Genomic DNA, 23383 nt, shown 5'->3' on the forward strand with positions numbered 1-23383 from the left:
GGCATCAAGCTCAAACATACCAGCTGGTTTCTTGATCTCATTCCTCTCACAACTCCATTGGTAGTTGTTATAAGCAATTTTATCAAGAGCGGAAAAGCTTCATCTTGATTTCTCCATAAGGTCACCTCCATAAGATGCATCAATTGTACTTCTAATAGCTGGTGAAACTCCATTGTAAAAGTGTTGAACAAGCATCCACTTAGGAATCCCATGATGTGGACATCTCCTTTGCAAATCCTTGTACCTCTCCCATGCTTCATACAAGCTCTCATCATCTCTAGGTTTAAAAGAAGTCAGCTCATTTCTCAGCTTAGCTGTCTTGCTTGGTGGAAAATATTGAGCCAAAAATGCTTGAGAAAGTTCATCCCATGTTGTGATAGAACCCGGTGGCAAAGAATGTAACCACTCTCTAGCTCGGTCCTTCAGAGAAAAAGGAAATAATCTGAGTCGAATTGCATCATCAGAAACTCCATTTATCTTCAACATATCACTGATCTCAAGAAAGTGTGCTAGATGCACATGTGGACTTTCACTTGGATTTCCTCCAAATTGTGCTTGTTGTACCATTTGACAGAGTGCAGGCTTCAGTTCAAAATTATTGGCTTCTACTCTTGGTCTTGTGATACTTGGCATGAAATCTCCAATGTTAGGATAGGCATGATCCTTCACAGAGCGGTTGTTATTGTTATTGTTGTTGTTGTTAGCCATTTCTTCTTGTAATTCCTCTTGCTCTTGTGCTCTTTCTTGTTGTTGTTGAGCCTTAATTTCAGCTTTTCTCCTCTTAGATTCTGCTCTTAAAGCTTTTGCTGTCTTCTCTATTTCTGGGTCAAAGAATAAATTGATTTCTTCACTTTTTGTCCTTCTCATAAAATAAAGCACCTGAAAAACAAAAATAAACAAATTCTCAAAGTAAAATGGTAAAAAGAAATAAAATAAAATGCCCAAATTAACCAAACAAACAATTGTTTAATATCAAACAAAAAATCAAATCCCCGGCAATGGCGCCAAAAACTTGATGTGACTTATCCGCAAGTATACGGGTCGTCTCAAGTAATAAAGTGATGAATCAAGTATCGTTCCCACGAGGATTTGCTGTTTGATTACTAAACTATGAATGAAGCGATTATTTGGGCTAATGATTAATGAATAAATGGTAAATGTAAATGAGCAAGGTAAATTGATTAATCCAATTGAAATGGGTAAAGAGCAAACAAATAAATTCTAATTCTAGTTCGCAATTAAACTAAAATTAACAATGGGTAATTTAAGCAAAAGTCTAATTATGGTAAAAGTGATTCCAGAGTTGGGGGTTTATGCATAAATTAGTTGGGATTTGTCTTGGGCATTCCAATTTTTAGGGAAAAATAGAGTTTGAAGGAAATTGATTCTAAATCCCTTTGATATCTTTTTCAAGCAAATCAAAGTGTATTCTAAAATAACCAAACCTACTTTCGTATGTATTTGATTACTTTAAAACCCATTAAGTTTTGTAACCAATAATTAATTCCTCTTAAAGTCCTAGTTTATTTCTAAATCTAGGTGATTTTAAGTTCCAATCCATGATTACCCATCAATGACTTTCACCTTTCGGTCCTTCAATCAAAGATTAACACAATACCCAATGGGTACCAACATTAGGCAAGTAAATCAAGCACACAAGGAAGGAATCAAAACTCATATTCATATAAAATAAGGAAATACCTAGTCCAAATCCACAAATTAATCTAAGACATATTTCCCAACTCTGAAATCTAAAGAAATTACTCACTCATGATGCTATTTACAAGAAATATTGATGGAAGAATATAGAAAAACATGATAAAAGGACTGAAATGGGAAAACCTAGGTGGAAGAACCAAGGTCTCTGGTTTCTGGAGCTCCAAACTCGTGCAGCAGCTCCTCTTCCTAGAGAGAATGGCGTCTTCTCTCCCTCTTTCTATATAATTTTCTTTCCTTTTTGTTTTTCCTCCCCTTCCTCTTGTGGCAAAAATAAGGAAATGATGAATTTATATGGTCCCTAAAAGTTGCCCTAAAAGTAAATAAAAGACAAGGAGTGGATAGGAAATGAGGTGTAAAATTATCCATGTAACACCCCAAAATTTTATTAATTATGAGTATTTTGATATTTTAATTTTATTTAAATTTTAGGAATTTTTTTGAGATTTTTCGGATTTTAAAAATCGGGTTCGATTTTCCGAAAATATAAACTTTGATGATTTTTTAAAAATTAATTTAAAGACCACGTGGCAAAACTAAAAATATATTTGGAGTCTACGTATTTTTCTGAGTTTTATGGAATTTTTTCGGAATTTTTAGACCTCGTTTTCGGTCCCGAGGCAGAGTAAAAATTCAAAATTTTGTATTTCGAATCGAACCGGCCGAATCGAACCGGACCGGATCGGACCGGTCGAATCGGACCGGCCATTTTCCTTCTTCCTTTTTCTTCTCCCGCGCGCGTCGTCCCTCTCTCTTTTCTCTCGCTTTCTCTCCGCTCTAGCCGCCACCGCACCGCAGCCTCACCCACAATGGCCACACGCCCGAATGGCCGGAAAATCACGCTTGAAATGCCCCCCTGCGCGCGCCGCGCCGCTTCGACTTCCCCGGCCAAATCCGGCCGATCCGGCCACCAATTGGACCGGGTCTTGTGTCCAAAATCATCTACTCGGCGAGAGCTTTCCATAGACACCAAGAACGCCGAAATCCATCGAGCGGATTGTCCGATTTTAGCTCGGGAAGATTTTAGCCCATTTCAACTTTCGGGCTAGATTTCTCGAAAACCGTGAATCCCACGAGAAAACCGAGGCCACCAGCACGCTCCATTCGTCGAGAGCTTCGCAACGACATAAATTTCGAATTTTTCCGACACCGTTTTTCGGTGGGTCCCACGGAACTTCGCAGTGTATTTTCAAGCATTAAATGAGCTTAGAAAATTCTGAAAAACTTATGTACTAACCCCCGTGTTATGGGCTTCGTGTAGGTATTCTCGATTCGCGGAAATTCGACAGTTGATCGAGTCTTCTGCAAATTTCGGGCCAGACAGACCCGTTACCGGAAAAGTCTCCGAATTGGGCCGAGGTTTTGGCTAGCCCCCCATTGTCAGACGCCCCGAGTGCGTTCCCGAAGTCGGAATCGGCAAAGGTAAACCCGAACCTTGTTTTTACGTAATTTTCTAGTGCTTAAATAGGATTAAAAATCCATAAAATATTCGTGGTAGCTTAGAAAATTACGATTCTTTTTGCAATAGCTTAGTAATATTGCTAAGGACCGCGGGGCAAAGTTTTATAATTTTTAGAGCTTGTTTGGGCAGTTTTTGCAAAAATGATCAATAATAAGGACTAAATTGAAATTTTGCGTATTGTGATGGATGATTGATTTGATGGGCCCAGGAGGGGCTGTGTGATATGATTGAACTGTTGATGTATGGATTGCAGTATAGAAGTGCGTTTTTAGCCCTTTGCAGTTGGGTAGGTCCTAGGTATAGGGAGACTCACGGATTTTCTTCACGACTTAGGACGTACTTGATATTTTTCTTTGTTTGTATTGAGTCAAATTTATTAAATAGATGTAATGTAATTGTCAGGTGAGCCGGGACAGCCTTCTTCCTCCGCCCAGCCGCCACAGTAATTTGTCGTCAAGTTTGTGAGTAAAATATTAATTTGAATCGTAATTTCGATATTATTATATGTTCGAGATGCCCATGCATCACTTATATGCATATATTTATGTAGTTAAACTCTAGGCACGATTTATGTTGCATTCATAGCATTAATGTGCCATGAGTGTTGTTGTGGTAATTTGGAGCAGCGGTGTGCGTGCGTTGGCGTGCGTGTGATGTGGTGTGGACTATGGATAGGACGGGTAGTCACGGCTTGAGTTCTTCGGCGGGACCCGTTCCTTCGAGGGGTAGTCACGGCTTGAGTTCTTCTGGGACCCTCGATTTGGTTTATTAAGCGAAAGTCCGCTTGAGTTCTTCACGCACGAGTTAGATTTAAGAGAGTCAGATAGGGATCGGCTCCCAATATATTATGATTGATGCTACAGGTGCGTGAGTGCTCCAAATTACCTTTTGATGCTATGATGTGAATATGATGTTGATGTTGCATTTCACTCTACAGGTGCATTAGTTCTGAGATAGTTATAGAGATTATGGTTAAAATTGATATTTTACTCTCGAGTCGAACACTCACTCTGTTCAAAAATTTTTACAGCCGCAGGAGGATATTTTATTCAGGTTAACTCGCTTTTATACTTCGCAGTTGTTTATCGATATTTGTGTAATTTTATTTACTCCTAGAATTTCGCATGTGTTAGCGTGAATTATTTGAATTTGGTCCGTAATATTATTATCATGTTGGACTGTAAACTTAATATTTTAAGTCTGTTTTGATGGATTGGATGAGGAGCCGAGCTCCCATTTATTATTATGTTGATGAGTATGTGGAGGGTGAGCCGAGCTCCCAATGGATTGTTTATTGTGTTTACAGTCGGGTGAGTCAAAACTCCCATTGGTAAGTCCATTTTATGGCGGACTGTCCGCTTGTTTTCTTGAAAATTGGGCCCAAATGGGCCTCGGCATTGGGTAAATGAACAGTTAGGCTTACTACGGCCTCGGGGCTTTAGGTCGCCTGTGTCCTAGTGCCGGTCCGCCCATAGGTTGGGTCGTGACAAATGTGGTATCGAGCTTAGGCTCAGTTCTTAGGGAATGTTGTCTAAAGTGTTGGGAAGAGTCTACTAGGAGTCACATGCGGAAATATAGGGTCCACATTCGTCTTGCATTGTCATCTTTGCTTCTAGTTTCGCTCCATATGTTATGTATAAATATGAGTCTATAGAGTCATGTAATGTGCGATTTTGAATTTTGTGGGCTATTGTTGCTGAATTTCGGAAAATGCGTAGAAGCGTGAGAGCCGCCATCGCACGAGCGGATGTGCTGACGAGGTGTCGACAAGATGAGGCGCCGCCCCAGGAGGCGGGGTAGGAGGCCTAGAGCCGCTCAAGTAGAAGAGCAGCTACCCACGTCGAGAACGATCTTTCATGGCACAGGTCCTATGGACCCCATGGCGCTACTCTAGTCTGCAGAGAACCATCGACATGATGGCGCGAGATATGGTCCACCCTCCACAGCAGCGATCCACCGCACTAAGAGAGGAATCTTACAAAGCAGATCATAAATTTCAAGAAGTTAGTGCACGGTACCTATGGCGTGTCGACGATGCATATCGGTTTTGGATTCTGCAGACAGCGAGAAGTCTGATTGGCCTGATAGAAGATTGATAGAGTGTATGCGGACGTCATGGGGCCCATGCCTAGGCAATGGATGAATGACTACGTGTTACCGGATGGAGGGTTTGACATGGGCTCGGTTGTGGAACTTTTATCAATCGGTTTGTGCGTAAAGCTTGAGATCGTCGAAGCGGTGGGCCTTTGAGGCATTAAGACAGAATGGCGGTGCAGTAGATGAATATGCTCTGCAATTTACGGAATTGAGCAGATATGCCCCTACAAAGCATATCTCTGAGACTATGAAGGTGAAAAGATTTCTATAGGGGCTTGACAGGAGATATGCAAACCTGGCCATGATGTCTGATCAGTCTTTTGATGTGGTGGTTGATCGAGCTAGACAGATTGAGATCAGTTATGCTGTAGATGACAGTGGAAGAGCAAAGAAAAACAGAGCAGAGGGTTCCTCAGGTGTCCCTTCCATGGGTACTCCGGATAGTGGTGGCCCGAGTAATTACAGAGGAAAGAGTAGGAACAAGAAAAGTGGTTTTAGACACAAACCACGAGGATTGCACTGTGGTACGGATCCAAAGATTGGTCATAGTTCTGGTACACAGCCTGGTCCTGCTCAGATCCTCCTTGGCACCTTGTGCACAGTGTGGAAGAGGACATTCAGGACCTTGTTTGATGGGATCAGGAGTATGCTTCAGGTGTGGCCAACCAGGTCACTTTGCTAGAGACTGCCCCGTTTTCAGTGAGCCACAGATGGGGTCACAGGTTCATTGCGAATGTTCCTCGGCGATTGTATCCGGCGCTTCCAACATGGCAGTGGGCCGATGCAACAGGCCGAGGACAAGGGGGACGTGGATTTGGAGGCGGTCGAGAGGTAGAAGCCGATCGTGGTTACGCCACTCGGGTAGGGGTCAAGCTCGGGTGTTCACTGACCCACCAGATGCTCAAGCTTCAAATGCGGTTGTGGCGTGTATTCTTCCAGTCATTCTTATGAGGCTCGTGTTTTGATAGATCCGGGTGCTACGCACTCATTTGTCTCCCCTGTGTTTGCCATGAGGTTGGGTAGAAACCCTACAACTTTAGAGTGCCCTTTGTCGGTAGCTACCCCACTTAGTGATAACATAGATGTAGATATGGTTTTTTCGGGTAGCCCAGTGGTAGTGGATGGAAAGATCCTCCCAGCAGACTTGGTTCCTCTACCAGTAATGGATTTCGATGTAATCCTGGGGATGGATTGGTTGGCAACTCATTTTGCCACCTTAGACTGCAGGAACAAAAAGGTGTATTTCCACATACCTGGTGTGGAAGAGTTTAGCTTTGATGGTGACAGGAGCGTGGCTCCGTATAATTTGGTGTCAGCAATTAGTGCTAGAAAAATGTTGAGGCGTGGATGCCAAGGGTATTTGGCATTGGTGAGAGATACATCTGTAGAAGATGTCAGCATGGAAAATGTTCCTGTTGTCAGAGAATTCATGGATGTCTTCCCTGAAGAGCTTCCAGGGTTGCCACCAGAAAGGGGAATAGAGTTCTGCATTGATGTTATTCCGGGTACAAACCCCATATCGATGCCACCTTACAGGATGGCACCAGCAGAATTGAAAGAGCTGAAGGAGCAACTACAGGAGCTTTTGGACAAGGGTTTTATACGTCCGAGCACTTCACCCTGGGGTGCTCCTGTTCTATTTGTGAGAAAGAAGGATGGGTCATTGAGGTTATGTATCGACTACAGACAGCTGAACAAGGTCACTGTGAAGAACAAGTATCCACTTCCTCGGATCGATGATCTGTTTGATCAGCTCCAAGGAGCTAGATTCTTTTCCAAGATAAACCTGCGATCAGGCTACCATCAGTTGAGAATCAGGAATGAGGACGTGTCCAAAACGGCTTTCAGGACAAGATATGGTCATTATGAGTTCCTGGTGATGTCTTTTGGACTCACTAATGCACCAAAGACCTTCATGGACTTGATGAGCAGGTGTTCAAGCCATTTTTGGACCGCTTTGTCATCGTATTCATAGATGACATTCTGGTATACTCTCGGACCGAGGAAGAACACGTGTGGCACTTGAGGATGGTGTTGCGCATTGAGGAGCACGGATATACGCCAAATTTTCGAAATGTGAATTTTGGCTAGAAAGCATCTCATTCTTGGGACACGTGGTTTCTAGAGACGGTATTCAAGTGGATCCCAAGAAAGTTGAAGCTGTAACTGATTGGCTTAGGCCTACAACAGTCACTGAGGTGCGAAGTTTTCTGGGTTTAGCTGGCTACTATAGACGTTTTATACAAGATTTCTCCAGGATAGCGGCTCCCTTAACTAAGTTGACTAGGAAGAATGTTCCATTCATTTGGACAGATGACTGTGAGGTGAGTTTCCAGAAGCTCAAGGAGTGTCTAACCACTGCTCCTGTGTTGACACTACCTGTGAATGGTGAAGGATACACCGTGTATTGTGACGCCTCCAGAGTTGGCCTAGGGTGTGTTTTGATGCAGAATGGAAAGGTAGTGGCCTATGCTTCAAGGCAGCTGAAGAGGCATGAGCAGAACTACCCCACACATGATTTGGAAATGGCGGCTGTAATCTTTGCACTGAAAATCTGGAGACACTACCTGTATGACGAAGTGTGCGAGATATACACCGACCACAAGAGTTTAAAGTACATCTTCCAACAGAGGGACTTGAACTTGAGACAGAGGAGATGGATGGAGCTTCTGAAAGACTATGATTGCACCATCCAGTACCACCCTGGGAAGGCCAATGTTGTAGCAGATGCCTTGAGCAGAAAATCTTCTGGCAGTTTGGCGCACATTTCAGTAGAGAAGAGACCATTGATTTAGGAGGTACATGAGTTGATGGATCAAGGTTTAATCCTAGATCTTTCAGATGAGGGGGTATTGTTGGCTCACTTTTCAGTGAGGCCAGACTTGAGGGACAGAGTTAGAGTTTCCCAGCACAGAGACCAACAATTGATGAAGATCATAGAAAGAGTAAAGAAAGGTGAAGGTGGTGAGTTTGGATTTGCCAATGATGGTGCCCTAGTACAAGGTTCTAGGATATGTGTGCCCGATGTGGACAACCTCAGGAATGAAATCATGCGAGAGGCACACTATACACTGTACAGTGTCCACCCAGGTTCCACCAAGATGTACCATGATGTGAAAGATAGCTATTGGTGGAATGGCATGAAGAGAGACATTGCAGACTTTGTGTCCAAGTGCTTGACTTGTCAGAAGGTGAAGTTTGAACACCAGAGACCGTCAGGGAAGCTGCAAGAGCTCCCTATCCCAGAATGGAAGTGGGAAATGATCACTATGGATTTTGTGACTGGGTTGCCTCGTACCACGCGAGGATATGATTCGATATGGGTAATTGTAGACCGCTTGACCAAATCAGCTCACTTCTTACCTGTGAAGACTACATATTCTGTGGCACAGTATGCCCGGCTCTACATTCGAGAAATAGTCAGATTGCATGGAGTTCCGGCTTCCATAATATCTGACAGAGGGCCCCAGTTCACTTCTCGATTTTGGAGAAAGTTGCAGGAAGCACTTGGCACACAGTTGAACTTCAGTACGGCTTTCCACCCTCGCATGCATGGACAAATTGAAAGGACAATCCAAACACTGGAAGACATGCTTCGCATGAGTGTCTTGGATTTTGGAGGTCAATGGGATGAGCAGCTAGCTTTGGTGGAGTTTGCCTATAACAACAGTTATCACTCCAGCATAGGGATGGCACCCTATGAGGCACTATATGGAAGAAAGTGTAGGTCTCCTCTGTGTTGGACAGAAATGGGGGAAGCAAGGGTGCATGATGTAGACCTAGTGCAGTACACTTCAGAGGTAGTTCCTTTAATCAGGAACGATCGAGGACAACTTTCAAGAGATGTAAGAGTTATGCAGACCCCAGACGGAGGGATGTGGAGTTTGCAGTGGGCGACTATGTATTCCTGAAGGTATCTCCAATGAAGGGAGTCATGAGATTCGGAAAGAAGGGCAAGTTGGCACCTCGGTATATCGGACCTTTTGAGGTTACTGATAGAGTTGGAGCAGTTGCCTACCGGTTGGAGCTACCACCCAACCTTTCTCACGTTCACCCCGTGTTTCACATCTCCATGCTCAGGAAATACATTCCTGATCCTTCTCATGTACTGCAGCCGGATGTGATAGAGCTAAAAGAAAATTTGACATTTGAGGAGCAGCCTGTAGCCATAGTGGACTACCAAGTGAGACAGCTAAGATCCAAACAGATCCCTATGGTTAAGGTTTTGTGGAGGAGTCAGTCAGTGGAAGAGTGCACCTGGGAGTCAGAACGGGACATGCGTAGCAAGTACCCCTATTTGTTCAATGTATAGTCATGTGCTTTATTCTGCCTTGTGTAAAATTCGAGGACGAATTTTCTGTAAGGGGGGAAGAATGTAACACCCCAAAATTTTATTAATTATGAGTATTTTGATATTTTAATTTTATTTAAATTTTAGGAATTTTTTTGAGATTTTTCGGATTTTAAAAATCGGGTTCGATTTTCCGAAAATATAAACTTTGATGATTTTTAAAAATTAATTTAAAGACCACGTGGCAAAACTAAAAATATATTTGGAGTCTACGTATTTTTCTGAGTTTTATGGAATTTTTTTCGGAATTTTTGGACCTCGTTTTCGGTCCCGAGGCAGAGTAAAAATTCAAAATTTTGTATTTCGAATCGAACCGGCCGAATCTTAAATGGAATTTCCTAGTGGGAGTTATGGCCAAATGAACACACGGGTATCAAATGGCATTCTGGGTTCAACTTAACATTTTCCAGATTTCAATTCCTAATTTTGGCTAATATTTTCCCTAGGATGCAATGGTTTCTAGAGCTTGGTCAAAACATAAAAATTGTTGTGCTATGTCTTATAAAACTTTTGGCACTAGTTTCACTCAATTTGCAGCTTTGGAGACCAAGTTATGGCATTTTTGCCAAAATTGGTCAAGCATACCAAAGGAACAGTATTTTGGACAATTTTTGGGTTGGCAGTTTTAGTGACTCAACTTATGCTAACAGTTTGATTTGGTTAAAAGCAAAACTGGGTTAAGTGGTCTTCATGAAAAATGTAGCCCTATGTCTAAACTTTCTATGGTTAAAATTTTAGGTCATTTGGACCAGTATAGAGAGAGTTATGACCAAATGAACACGTACTGTTCATTTGGTCATTTTCTGGGTTTGCAGTTTCAGTGACCCAACTTGTGCTAACAATTTGAATTGGTTAAAGGCAAAACTGGGTTAAGTGGTCTTCATGAAAAGTGTAGCCCTATGTCTAAACTTTCCATGGTTAAAATTTTAGGTCATTTGGACCAGTATAGAGAGAGTTATGACCAAATGAACACGTACTGTTCATTTGGTCATTTTCTGGGTTGGCAGTTTCAGTGACCCAACTTGTGCTAACAATTTGAATTGGTTAAAGGCAAAACTGGGTTAAGTGGTCTTCATGAAAAGTGTAGCCCTATGTCTAAACTTTCCATGGTTAAAATTTTAGGTCATTTGGACCAGTATAGAGAGTTATGACCAAATGAACACGTACTGTTCATTTGGTCATTTTCTGGGTTGCAGGAAATCCGAATTTGGGCAGTATTTAGGTCAAGTTTTGGACAGAATTTGGGCATGGTTTCTTCATGGAAAATGGGCTATTTTGGGTCTAGTTTCACCTCCAATTGGCCTCATACCAATTGGGGTCACACAATTTTATTTATGGCCTAAAATGTACACTGCCCTCAACAAACACAACCTGCAGAAAATTGACACTTCCAAAACTCAATCTCCTCCAACTTCCTTACTTCAATTTGTATGCAATACACTTCTATAAGCAACAATCTCATCCCAATAGATCAATTTCAACATTTTACACAAAGTCCTCAACATTTACACAAACCCTATTTTTCAAAGTTTCAAATTTACACAAACACTACACAATCAAACACCCAAACATTTCAACTAATTACACATTCTCATAGAACCATTTTTCATCACTTAAAAGCAATAAATTTCAAGTTCCATGGCTGCCAAAAATTCAAGGGTTCTTTCCTCTAGATTTTCTTTTTGTTTTAATGGTATTTATGCTTAGCTAAACATGCTTTTCATGTTTAATAAAGAGAAGAAGAGGGATTAGTGCACTAACCTTTTTGGGTGTCTTACCAAACTTCAATTTCTCTTCTTCAAATGGGTATCTAAAGCTTCCTTAGGGTGTAGGGAGTATTTTTTGTAAAGGGAGCTATGAGTTTTGGTGTGTGGAAGCTTGGAAAATCAAGCTTGAAAGCTTGACAAAAATGGTGGAGAGGGAGCACAAGGGTGGACGGCAAGAGAGAGGGAGAGTGGGAAGAAGATGGAGAGAAAAGTAGGTGGGTTTTGTCTCGTGTGCTTTATATATTTATTTTTTTATTGTACTTAATTTTATTTTAAATTTTCATAAGCTTATTTTTCTTTTCTTTAAATGCCATAAGTCTTTTTATTTTCCTTTCTTTTCTTTTCTTTCCTTTTCTTTTCTTGCTCTTTCCATTTTCCAAATTCAAATTCATATAATTAATTTATGTTAATTATTCTATTTCCAAATTTTAATTTGACATTTAAGTCAAAATTTACCTCTAGGGGTAAAATGACTAAAATGCCTTTCATGGTGCTCATCGGATTATTTTTATTTTTTTATACCAATTAATAAATTCTCTAAATTTTATTTTATTTCTCAAAATTTTTCCTATATATTTTTTTTAATATTTATTTCATTAATTTATGCCTCCTCACTATAGTTTAAGTGTAGTTCCAAACATCCTGACTGTCCGAATAGACATTAGTCGTCGGAACAGTAAAATGTATGGACTACCTACGGTGAGGGCGTTACACCTATGAGATTGGAAAACTATTCATTCATTCATTCAATTCCATCATTCCATATAGAGACACTTTGACTATTGATTGTTCTAGAATTCCTTTTGAGCATGACTCTCTCTTTTGATTGGTTGGTTTGGGGATTTTGAATGATAATTGACTTGATGGCTAAGCGGTGAAAGCTTGGATAAGCATTAGAATCTCTGCATTTTGAAGGATGGGTATATGGATTGTTGGTATGGCTAAAGGTGTGTTAAGTTACTTTAATAGGTGATTTTCATAGCTCTTTGGATAAGGCACCCCTAAAAATTTTACATCACATTCTAAAGTTTGCTTGAGGACAAGCAAAAGCTTGAGTTTGGGGGTATTTGATGCATACATTTTGCATAGTCATTTAGGTCTAATTTCATAGCTATTTTATTCTATTATTAGTTATTTTTAGCTAATTTCATTAGTTAATTAGTTAGTTTTCCATAATTGTCGATTTTGGATTAATTTGTAATTTTTACTTTGTTTTGTAGGAAAAATGGTGTTTTTGAAGGACTGAAGAGAAATTTTGCCTTTGAAGAGTGACTTTTACAGCCAAAGATGTCAAAAACAAGTTTTCAAGCTGAAATATGCATTGACCAAATTGTGCATAACTTGCCGCATAAGCTATGCAGATCTGCATAAGGAGAAAAATCATTGTTCTAATACCTGCCGAAATGTGCATAAGGAGACTGCATAGCTTATGCACATTCACGCCTCCCTTATGCACTCTCACGGAATTGTGCATAACCTATGCACCAAGTCATGCAGTTTCGCATAAGTGAACCAGAACCAGCCGAAAACTGCATAAGGGACTGCATAACTTATGCAGTCCACTTATGCAGTCCCATAAAGAGTTCATTAATGAGCTGGCAGAAGATTCCCTCAGATAATTCCTCCTAGAACACACATTTTAGGGCTCCATGTCAGAAAAATGCTATAAATAGTCTCATTCCCATTTTTAGAGGGGGGAGACAAGGAGCAGAAAAGGAAAGGAGAAGGGAGGCAGAATTTGAAGAGTCACTTTCACCTTCCACACCATTTTCAATCAAGATTTGCAGATTTCTTTCTTCCCTTATATTTTTCTACACTTCTAGTGTTTAATTTCTTATTCCTTAGCTTAGGTTAAATCTTTATTTCCATTTAAACTCAATATATCTTGTAAGCATTATGGATAGTGAGTAGTTTCATTTTGATTCTGGAGTAAGGGTTGTAATATTTGAGATATTTTGTGGATTTTGATTGGGTAATCCATATTTTGTGGTCTTGATGAGTTTTATTCATTTCTTGTATGCTTAATGACATGCTTAGTGTAGAATTCCATTAAGTAATGTTCTTAATCCATGGTTGAAGCACCGAAAGGATAAGGCCTTGTGATAGATAATCAAGAAATTGGACTTAATTAACTTAGACTAGAAATAGGCTAAGGATTAAGAGGATTCACAGATTAATTAAAGAAATTAATGGGTCTTAATTAATTCTAAGTCCACGAAAGTAGGATTAGATTGATTAAGGCACTCTTTGTCTCACTCGAAAGGGAATTTAAAGGATTTAAGAATTAATCTCCTTAAAACTCATTAGTTTCACAAGATTGGATAACCAATTTAAAATCCCAAAATAGCTCGAATATGAAATCCCGAACTCTGGAATCGCCTTTTTACCATTGTTAATTTCTAATCGAATTTAATTACTTGCCATTTTGAATATTGCCATATTTGAACTTGCTTATTTCAATTTGATGCAATTTTAGTTTAATTAATACATTGTTGAATAGAATATTAATTTTGCACATTTAGATTTCATACTCCTTTACCCATTAATTCATTACTTTAATTTCAAAAATACTTCGATTTAGTCAACTTTTATATCAAAAATTCAATCATTAACTCAACTCCTCGTGGGAACGATATCTTTACTGTATTACTTGTACGACCCGTGCACTTGCGATTGGGCCACATCAATCATATCCCTTGCAAAGATCAGATCCAGATGTGGCTGGAAGAAGTTTTCACAACGGGCGTTTCATTCAGAAAATGCGTGAAAAAGCTGCAACTTTACCCAAGTAATAATCTTCATTTACCCCGAAGTTACTTCTTTCACTTTGCTATGCCTTTCATGTTCAAAATCTTTTAATTCGTGCTGCATAATTAATAGCATCATTTTATTGCCTTTAATAGTTAATATGTTCCCTGATTTTCTTTGTAGTGTAAGACTGGAGGAAGGGACAGTAACATCCCTACTAGAAGTAAAGGGGACAATCAAGGGCGTGCAATACAAAACTAAAATTGGTCAACAACTTACCGCTTCTGCTCCACTTACAATAGTATGCGATGGTTGTTTTTCAAATTTGCGACGGTCTCTCTGTAATCCTAAGGTAATGATTATGTTTCAACCTGGAAACGAAAACTTCTATGAATCCAGTTGGCTTCTCTATGAACGTCACTGATAGATGCGAAATTGGGTAGCTGTTTTCTTTTTCATGAGTTTGAAGTGAAATTTGGAAACTTTGGGTTTTTACAGGTTGATATCCCCTCCTGTTTTGTGGCATTGATCTTAGAGAATTGCGAGCTTCCATACCCAAATCACGGACATGTTATTCTGGCAGACCCTTCACCAATCTTGTTCTATCGTATTAGTAGCTCTGAAATTCGATGCTTGGTTGACATACCTGGCCAAAATCTACCATCCATTTCAAATGGTGAAATGGCCAAACACTTGAAAACTGTGGTGGCTCCCCAGGTATTCTTAGTTTTCTGGGCATGCTAATTTTTATTTTTATTTTATTTTATTTATTCATTTATTTATTTTTTTTTAATTTTTCTTTTTCGCATTTTGGCTTTGATACTTGTAGTTTGTAGTGCTAAGGGGGATTATAGAAATGACTCGATTTAATAAGCATTGGACCGTCATTTATCTTTGAATCTTTAGACTAATCTAAGAACTTTTATATATGTTTCAGATTCCCCAAGAGCTACGTGATGCATTTGTTTTTGCAATTAACAAAGAAAACATAAGAACGATGCCTAATAGGAGCATGCCTGCTGCTCCTCATCCCACTCCAGGTGCTCTTTTGTTAGGGGATGCATTTAACATGAGACATCCTTTAACAGGAGGAGGAATGACTGTTGCCCTATCTGATATAGTCGTATTAAGGAATCTTCTAAGGCCTTTGCATGATCTGAGCGATGCATTTTCCCTTTGCAAGTATCTTGAATCCTTCTACACACTACGCAAAGTGAGTAAATGATTTTCACTTAGTTGCATATGAGAACTAAATTTATAATTTCTAGATTTAAATTCTTTAGAATCTAGTTTGGATAAACAATATGGTGGTATACTTGCCACAACAATGAAACTAAAATTGGTGCTAACCCTATACATCCATTTCATTTCAGCCTGTGGCATCTACTATAAATACTCTGGCTGGAGCCTTATACAAAGTATTCAGTGCATCAACTGATCCTGCAAGGAATGAAATGCGTCAAGCATGTTTTGACTATTTTAGCCTTGGAGGTGTATTTTCAAATGGACCTATCGCTTTACTCTCTGGACTAAATCCTCGTCCGTTGAATTTGGTTCTCCATTTTTTTGCTGTGGCTATCTTTGGTGTTGGCCGCTTAATAGTTCCATTTCCATCAATTCCACGCTTTTTGATTGGGGCTAGAATGATCTCGGTGTGTATAGCTAACAATAATTTCAATGACTTCATAATTATATTTTAAATGACTTCAAAGATCTTATCTCTATCACATTTCTTTTACTTTTTTGCAGGTTGCATCAAGAATCATTTTTCCCATCATAAAGGCAGAAGGAGTTCGACAAATGTTCTTCCCTATAACCCTAACACATTGAAGATCTCAAGTTGTTTGAGAATAGGAAATGCAAAGATTTAAAATCGGTGAAAGTTGGTGGCAGTTCATTTTTTCTTTAGATAAGTTAACGATTTAGGAGATGAGCTGAGCAGTGTAAATTTTATTTTAGATTCCTAACAAATTATCTTTGGTTAGAAACGAAAGTTTCACATGTAATTTAACCACACTTTTCTTGAAATATTTTTAATTATTTGTGCGTGCTCCTCTATTGTTTCCAAAATTTGGAATGTCACCATGTATTGTGTTGGTTTGTGTTTCCATAAGACAGTGTTCCTTGATCCGTGTTTCACCATGGCACATACAACAAGTATGGGTATGAGATATGCTAATTTTTATAATTCGCGACATAGTAGACGATGGACTTAGTTGATGCACCATATATGCTAAAACATATCACTCAATGCACATGAATCATGTGCGTGTAAAATCACGTAATTCAAATCTACCTAATTTATAAAATTTAAACTACATCACATGCATATAAAATTCAAATAATAAAAGCAAATGGAATTATTAATAACTCAAATTTGCTTTGATTTAAATTTTAATTTATTGTAATAAATCTTATTTCATAGACTAATGATTAGAAAAAAATAATAAGTATCCCATCTTTCATAAAATTTGATAATTTAAGCATTTCGATACATCGACATGTGGCAAGTAGAAAACAAAATCAAGTACTTTAAATTGTCAACAAATCCAGTCAAAACGAGTTGTCGTATAAAAGTATGAACACCGGACTCAAAAATTCCACTTGCCCAATCATCAAACGACTTGTCATTTACAAATCAACGTCAGTTCACTTTAATTGATATTGCCCTCCATGAACGGTATATAGTACCGTGACAACGACAAAATGCTTGGTCATGGTACAGTGACAAAGACAAAATAATAGGATTTTGTTTTTGTTTATATTTTTTTCCCTCTTTTGGGTATTGTTCTATCAATTGTGTCATATTCATGGATTTGTCTTTGCTTGATAAGCTTTTATGGGGTTTTAGCATTTTTTAGTTTGCTGCAAATGCAATATGTTACATTGCTCAAGATTTCTTGATAAAAAATAAGTCAGGAGTTGGTCATTCGAGATCCCACATGGATGGTTATTGACAGCATGTATGTGTGATATAAATCTTAGCAGGCCTTGATTAAATTACTATGATTTTGTCAAATAATGTGTGCTTCTATCCTATGTCTATATTCATTGTAAAGTTGTCAAAAAGAATGGAGAAATTTTTCAAATCAGTCAATTAGGTAAGAAATTTTACAATACCAGGACGAACCAAAAAGCATATTTTCAAAGTTCAGGTTTTCAACCCATTGATTCATGCAATTTTTTTTTAATTTTTCATTTATTGTTATTTTCATATGAAAATTATCAAAGACATTTGTCCAAAAAAAAAAATTATGGAAAAAATATTTTTGGACTCCTTACAATATTCTTATTTTTCTAACTTGAAAATTTTATTTGTATTGCGGAAATAAATTGGGCATTAAAAAATGTGATTTTATTGTATTTTACTTCTAAAGGCAACCAAAAATTATAAAAAAAAAAAAATTATTTTTGAGTTTCTCATAATATTTTTATTTTTCTAACGTAATTCTTTTTATTTATTTGTGAAGCATGAATAATTTGAGCATAAAAAATATTATTGTTTTTCATGCAAAAAAAATTTGATATGAAAAAAATAAAAATATTATTGGAAAAATCAAAAATAAATTTTTTATAATTTTATGATCTATAAAATTATTTTTTCATGATTTTAAAAGTAATACACAATAAAAAAAATAATCTTTTTTAATGCTCAGTTTATTCCTGCATTAAAAATAAAAACTCTCATGAAAGAAAAATTAAGAATATTTTAAAGAGTTGAAAAGTATTTTTTCATAATTTTCTAATTTGTAGAAATATTTTTAATGAATTTTACATAAAAAAAAAACAACAAATGCTAAATAAAATAAAAAAATTGCATGAGGAAGACATATTGTTTTTCGCCAGTCATGTTGGCGAAGATTTTGTAACCCATTGTTCCCCACTTTGAATGGCGAACAATGGGTTGAAAACCCTGCTTTAAAAAGCATCTTTCTCTCCATCGTAGTTTTGCAAACTTTTTTCCCCAATACTCTAGTTTGATAAAAGTCTCTGTGGTTTGCTGGTGCTAGTGGAGGGCTGTTACTTCGGGATCCCACATTGTTGCGGATAGCGCGTGTTCCCTCAGTATCCCAAATCAGTTGCAGACAATGTGCGTATGCCTTCCCTATTGCAAAAAAGAAAATTAAAAAAAAAAAAAGTCAGGAGTTTGAAGGTTGTTTGATAATTTAGGCTGCAGTGTGTCCAATTGTAAATTCCCTGCAAGAAGAGGAATGATTAACAACATAACAAATACAAAGAGATTTTGTATATTGATATAGTATGGATAAAAATCCGATCCAAATGGAAAGTAATCGAGATCTTAAAATCCGGATTAGATTAGAACATGAGGTGTTCGGTTAGGACATAATATGTTCATATAAAACATGAGGTGTTCGGTCAGGACATGAAATGTTCGATTAGAACACAAGGTGCTCGGTCTGGAACTACATTCAGATAAGACAGGGTGTTTGGACAATGAGCAAGAAGTTCGGATGAAATATAGGATGCTCAAACAAAATAGGGTGTTCGGTTAGAAGTTCGATGCATCCTGATAGGATGTGCTAAGTTCCTACCGGGAATCTCGCTACACCGTTAGTCACCGCTGCCATTTTTTCCCCACGCCGTTCATAGAGATTCTATGCCAGCTAGAACCAATAATTCCTCCCCCATCTCCTGTAGACTTCGAAACATCCTTCCCAGCCACCATTCTCTACAATAAATTTAGGCTTTAACAGGTTAAAAATTTAAAAACAAATTATTAATAAGAATTATCCGTAAGCATAAAGTGATACATAAACCCCACAACCTAAAGTTTTTAACAATACTTTCATACTAATTTACAACATTATTATGCATAATGTCGTTATATGCTGTCATGACATCTAAATACATTGTCTTGATGTTATTTATTGCTTTGTACAAAATGATGTTAATTTTACAATACAATTAGACAAAGCATATCAACTTTATGATATATTTCTGCTAGTCCTATATTAGACTCTTCAATTGAAAGTTGAAAGACAAATGGAAAAACCAGTGCTTTGCTTCAACTACATTAGTCATACTCCATTGATTGATTTAATAAGTTCAAACTACATGTTAATTGATTATTATATGAGAGTACAAGCGTGAGTCCTAACTCAGCTAACGTTTCTAGGACATTGATTCATGTTGATTTCATCATTAAATATACATATTGTGTCATAATTTCATGATAGATTAGGTATTGGTAAGAGTTTCTCAAAGTGTAGATATGTTAGTCGCAACGATTCACATTTCCCTCACTGCACACCCAGCTGAGTTCCATATTCTTGCACATCACAGTTGCATAATTTTAAGAAGTGCATGCAGGGATGCAAAAATAATTTCGTGCAAGCATGCCTGTTTAACCTTTGAATGGAAATAGAAGTGCAAACACAGGATGATTTTTCTTTTTCAATTTTATTTTTGAAATAACTAAATATAATTTACTTGTACAACTTATTATTAAAACTCGGATCCCATTTGTATCCAACAAGAAAAGGAAATCCTTTTTCAAGAATTGCATTTCATTTTTATTTATGGATTTAACCATGAATTATTCAAACAACCTATTGTCAGCTAAGTAGATATGGACAGAGAAACACTCTTGAAAATTGACCGGCCTTCCATTTTCATCATCCTATATCTCCAACTCAATAGTTTATTAAATCCAAAGAGATGTGGACAGATTCCATATATAGATTGGAGAGTCAAGTCCAACAAGGGAGTACATTAATAATCTTCTCTTATTTGCTCCTCATATTTTTCTTGATCTTGACAACACTTTTAACGTTACTTGAAAATTTGTATTCATCTGTTCAACTCCCAAATTTTACAAGCTATGTTTGACCACTTCGCCAATTTAATTAGTCCTACTTTTGGAGAGTTTTTTTTATTTTTTGTGCAATCTTTTGACCAACTGAACCTATAAGGGGCACCAACATTTGCTTCATGTACAGCACAGCCTGCAAGTTCAAAACTCAAGCACTCACCACCCGTAAAACAGAGAAAAAGTCCCTTTCTTTTTACGCTTCAACATTGGTTTTGCTCAATCCTTGGCAATGGAATATCAATATATAATTGGAGGAATTCTAGCTTTTATTTTGGGGTTTGTACTGTGGCATAGGTCGACAGGAATGAAGAAAACTAAGGAATCAAGGGAAAATATCAGAGATGAAGTTGTGAAGAGCTCAGAACAAGTGTTATGCCAGTCGGAGAATGCCACGAATACTGATATTATTATAGTTGGAGCAGGTGTTGCTGGGTCAGCTCTTGCTTACACTCTTGGCAAGGTGAATCTAATCTTCTCTCCCTACTTTAGATGGCAATGTATAACAGGATAAAAATTCACAAAATTAGCGACCCATCAGGCAGATATTAACATTTAAACCAAGTTTACAGTAAATAATAATAATAATAATAATAATAATAATAATAATAATAATAATAATAATAATAATAATAATAATAATAATCTCTTTTCCTTCCTTCAATTTGCAGGATGGACGGAGAGTGCATGTGATTGAAAGAGACCTCACTCTGCCTGACAGAATTGTTGGAGAACTTCTGCAACCTGGGGGTTACCTAAAATTAATTGAGTTGGGCCTTGAAGGTGAGTACGATATTATTATTATTATTATAATCTTTTATGGATTGTTGAATCAGTGTGAATTCCATCAATCTTTCCGTCTTGGTCATCTGTCATTCAACTTTTGCTCTAATTCTTAACATGCATGCTTGTTGCAGATTGTGTAGAAGAAATCGATGCTCAACAGGTATTTGGATATGCTCTTTACAAAAATGGGAAAAGTACTAAACTATCATACCCCTTGCAAAACTTCGATCAAGATGTGGCTGGAAGAAGTTTTCACAACGGACGTTTCATTCAAAGAATGCGTGAAAAAGCTGCATCTTTACCTAAGTAATAATCTTCTTTCTCCCCCAGTTACTTCCTTCACTTTGCCATGCCTTTCATGTTCCAAATTATTGAATTCATGCTGCATAATTAAGAACATCACTTTATTACTTTCAACAGCTCATATATGTTCCCTTATTTTCATTGTAGTGTAAGACTGGAGGAAGGGACAGTAACATCCCTACTTGAAGTGGAGGGGACAGTCAAGGGTGTGCAGTACAAAACTAAAATTGGTCAAGAACTTACTACTTATGCTCCGCTCACAATAGTATGCGATGGATGCTTCTCAAATTTGCGACGCTCTCTCTGCAATCCTAAGGTAAAGATTATGTTTCAACTAGGAAACAAAAACTTCTTTCTGAACTTCGTTGATAGATTCCTAAATGTGTAGGCGTTTTCTATTTCATGAGTTTTAAGTGAAATTTGGAAACTTTGTGTTTATACAGGTTGATATCCCCTCTTGTTTTGTGGCATTGATCCTAGAGAATTGTGAACTTCCATACCCAAATCACGGACATGTTATTCTGGCAGACCCTTCACCAATCTTGTTCTATCGTATTAGTAGCTCTGAAATTCGATGCTTGGTTGACATACCTGGCCAAAAACTACCTTCCATTTCAAATGGCGAAATGGCCAACTATTTGAAAACTGTGGTGGCTCCCCAGGTATTCAAAGTTCTCTAGGCATGCTAATGCATTTTTTTTTTCATTTTGGCATTGATACGTATAGATAATAGTGCTAAGGAGCTCATAAAAATAACTCGATTTATGATGCTTTGAACTTTTTAATATGAAATTTGACGTGCATTTGACAAGTCATTTATCTTTTAATCTTTAGGATAATCAAGAGCTTTTATATGTGTTTCAGACTCCCCAAGAGCTACGTGATGCATTTGATTTTGCAATTAACAAAGGAAACATAAGAACAATGCCTAATAGAAGCATGCCTGCTGCTCCTTATCCCACTCCTGGTGCTCTTCTGTTAGGGGATGCATTTAACATGAGACACCCTTTAACAGGAGGAGGAATGACAGTTGCGCTATCTGATATTGTTGTATTGAGGAATCTTCTGAGGCCTTTCCATGATCTAAGCAATGTATATTCCCTTTGCAAGTATCTTGAGTCTTTCTACACTCTACGCAAGGTGATTAAATGATTTTTCACAAGTTACATATGAGCATTGTTTTTATAATTCCTAGACTTAAATTATTTAGGACTAGTTTGGATAAACAATAGGGCAGTACTCTTGGCCACAACGGTGAGATTAAAATTGGTGCTAACCCTTCATATCCACTTCCATTCAGCCTGTGGCATCTACCATAAATACTTTGGCTGGAGCCTTGTACAAGGTTTTTAGTGCATCAACTGATCCTGCAAGAAATGAAATGCGTGAAGCGTGTTTTGACTATTTGACTCTTGGTGGTGTATTTTCGAATGGACCTATTGCTTTACTCTCTGGTCTAAATCCTCGTCCATTGAAATTGGTTCTCCATTTCTTTGCGGTGGCTATCTATGGCATCAGCCGCTTAATAGTTCCATTTCCTTCAATTCCACGCATGTGGATTGGAGCACGCATGTGGATTGGAGCTAGAATGATCTCGGTGTGTATTGCCAATAGTACTTTCGATGATTTCCTATATTTAAAATGACTTCCATTAATATATACTTAAAGTTCTAATTTCTATCATATTCTTTTCTTTCTTTAGGTTGCATTAAGAATCATTTTCCCTATCATAAAGGCAGAAGGAGTTCGACAAATGTTCTTCCCTACAATGCTCACGCATTACAGATCTCAGGTTGTTTGAGAACAAGAAATGCAAAGATTTGAAATCAAATAAAGTTGGTAGCAGTGCATCTTGCTTTTGGAGATAACCTAAGGATTTAGGAGATCAACTACGCTACGTAAATTTTTATATTGGATTCCTAACATATTTTCTTTGGCTGGAGCACATATAAATGTAATTACTTCATATTTTACTAATGAATTTTAGTTTAGTGATTTTATACTCATCTTTAGGACTATCAGATCTCGAGTCCAGTTGCAATCAGAGTCAAATACAAAAGAAAAATCCTCATTTTTTGAAATATTGTAAATTATTTGTGCTTTCAAAATTTATTGGACTGTACTAGTTTATTACGTAATTATTCCATGCATATTTGAATGGATCAACCTACTTGGAACTTGTATACATTTGAATATTATTAGCTTTTTGGACTCGTGATTTAATTTTTTTACATATTTTTCTATTAAAACTTATATATATATATATATATATATATATATAATATAGTGTTATCATAGTATCACAAATATTACGTTTAATTATT

The 23383-nt window shown here is 37.6% G+C and overlaps 2 protein-coding genes and 1 non-coding gene across 3 annotated transcripts; all 3 read left to right on the forward strand.

Annotated features, from left to right (window-relative positions):
* Positions 1–205: 205 nt before the first annotated feature.
* On the forward strand, positions 206–312 carry LOC131173730 (small nucleolar RNA R71). The gene has a single exon (XR_009144044.1). It is a non-coding gene; the product is annotated as a small nucleolar RNA R71 (small nucleolar RNA).
* Positions 313–5106: 4794 nt separating this feature from the next.
* Positions 5107–15970, forward strand: LOC131172880 (squalene monooxygenase SE1-like). Its single transcript, XM_058134415.1, has 8 exons — positions 5107–5192; positions 5998–6192; positions 14097–14180; positions 14324–14492; positions 14639–14857; positions 15078–15353; positions 15514–15792; positions 15890–15970. Exons 1-8 carry the CDS (start codon positions 5107–5109, stop codon positions 15968–15970), a joined length of 1389 nt encoding a protein of 462 aa, XP_057990398.1.
* Positions 15971–20202: 4232 nt separating this feature from the next.
* LOC131173135 (squalene monooxygenase SE1-like) lies at positions 20203–22860 on the forward strand. Its single transcript, XM_058134987.1, has 8 exons — positions 20203–20433; positions 20642–20753; positions 20888–21062; positions 21207–21375; positions 21503–21721; positions 21924–22199; positions 22360–22656; positions 22762–22860. Exons 1-8 carry the CDS (start codon positions 20203–20205, stop codon positions 22858–22860), a joined length of 1578 nt encoding a protein of 525 aa, XP_057990970.1.
* Positions 22861–23383: the final 523 nt, after the last annotated feature.

Source organism: Hevea brasiliensis, chromosome 14 (genome assembly GCF_030052815.1).
Source record: "Hevea brasiliensis isolate MT/VB/25A 57/8 chromosome 14, ASM3005281v1, whole genome shotgun sequence".
Lineage (NCBI taxonomy): Eukaryota > Viridiplantae > Streptophyta > Magnoliopsida > Malpighiales > Euphorbiaceae > Hevea > Hevea brasiliensis.

Bases quoted from the DNA above. Each gene is read 5' to 3' on its own strand.
- LOC131172880 (XM_058134415.1), top strand. From the start codon at position 5,107: ATGGTCCACCCTCCACAGCAGCGATCCACCGCACTAAGAGAGGAATCT. The intron at 5,193-5,997 runs GTACCTATGGCG...ATGGGGTCACAG, and splicing joins TTTCAAGAAGTTAGTGCACG to GTTCATTGCGAATGTTCCTC. The intron at 14,493-14,638 runs GTAATGATTATG...GGGTTTTTACAG, and splicing joins GGTCTCTCTGTAATCCTAAG to GTTGATATCCCCTCCTGTTT.
- LOC131173135 (XM_058134987.1), top strand. From the start codon at position 20,203: ATGGAATATCAATATATAATTGGAGGAATTCTAGCTTTTATTTTGGGG. The intron at 22,200-22,359 runs GTGATTAAATGA...ACTTCCATTCAG, and splicing joins CTTTCTACACTCTACGCAAG to CCTGTGGCATCTACCATAAA. The intron at 22,657-22,761 runs GTGTGTATTGCC...TTCTTTCTTTAG, and splicing joins TTGGAGCTAGAATGATCTCG to GTTGCATTAAGAATCATTTT.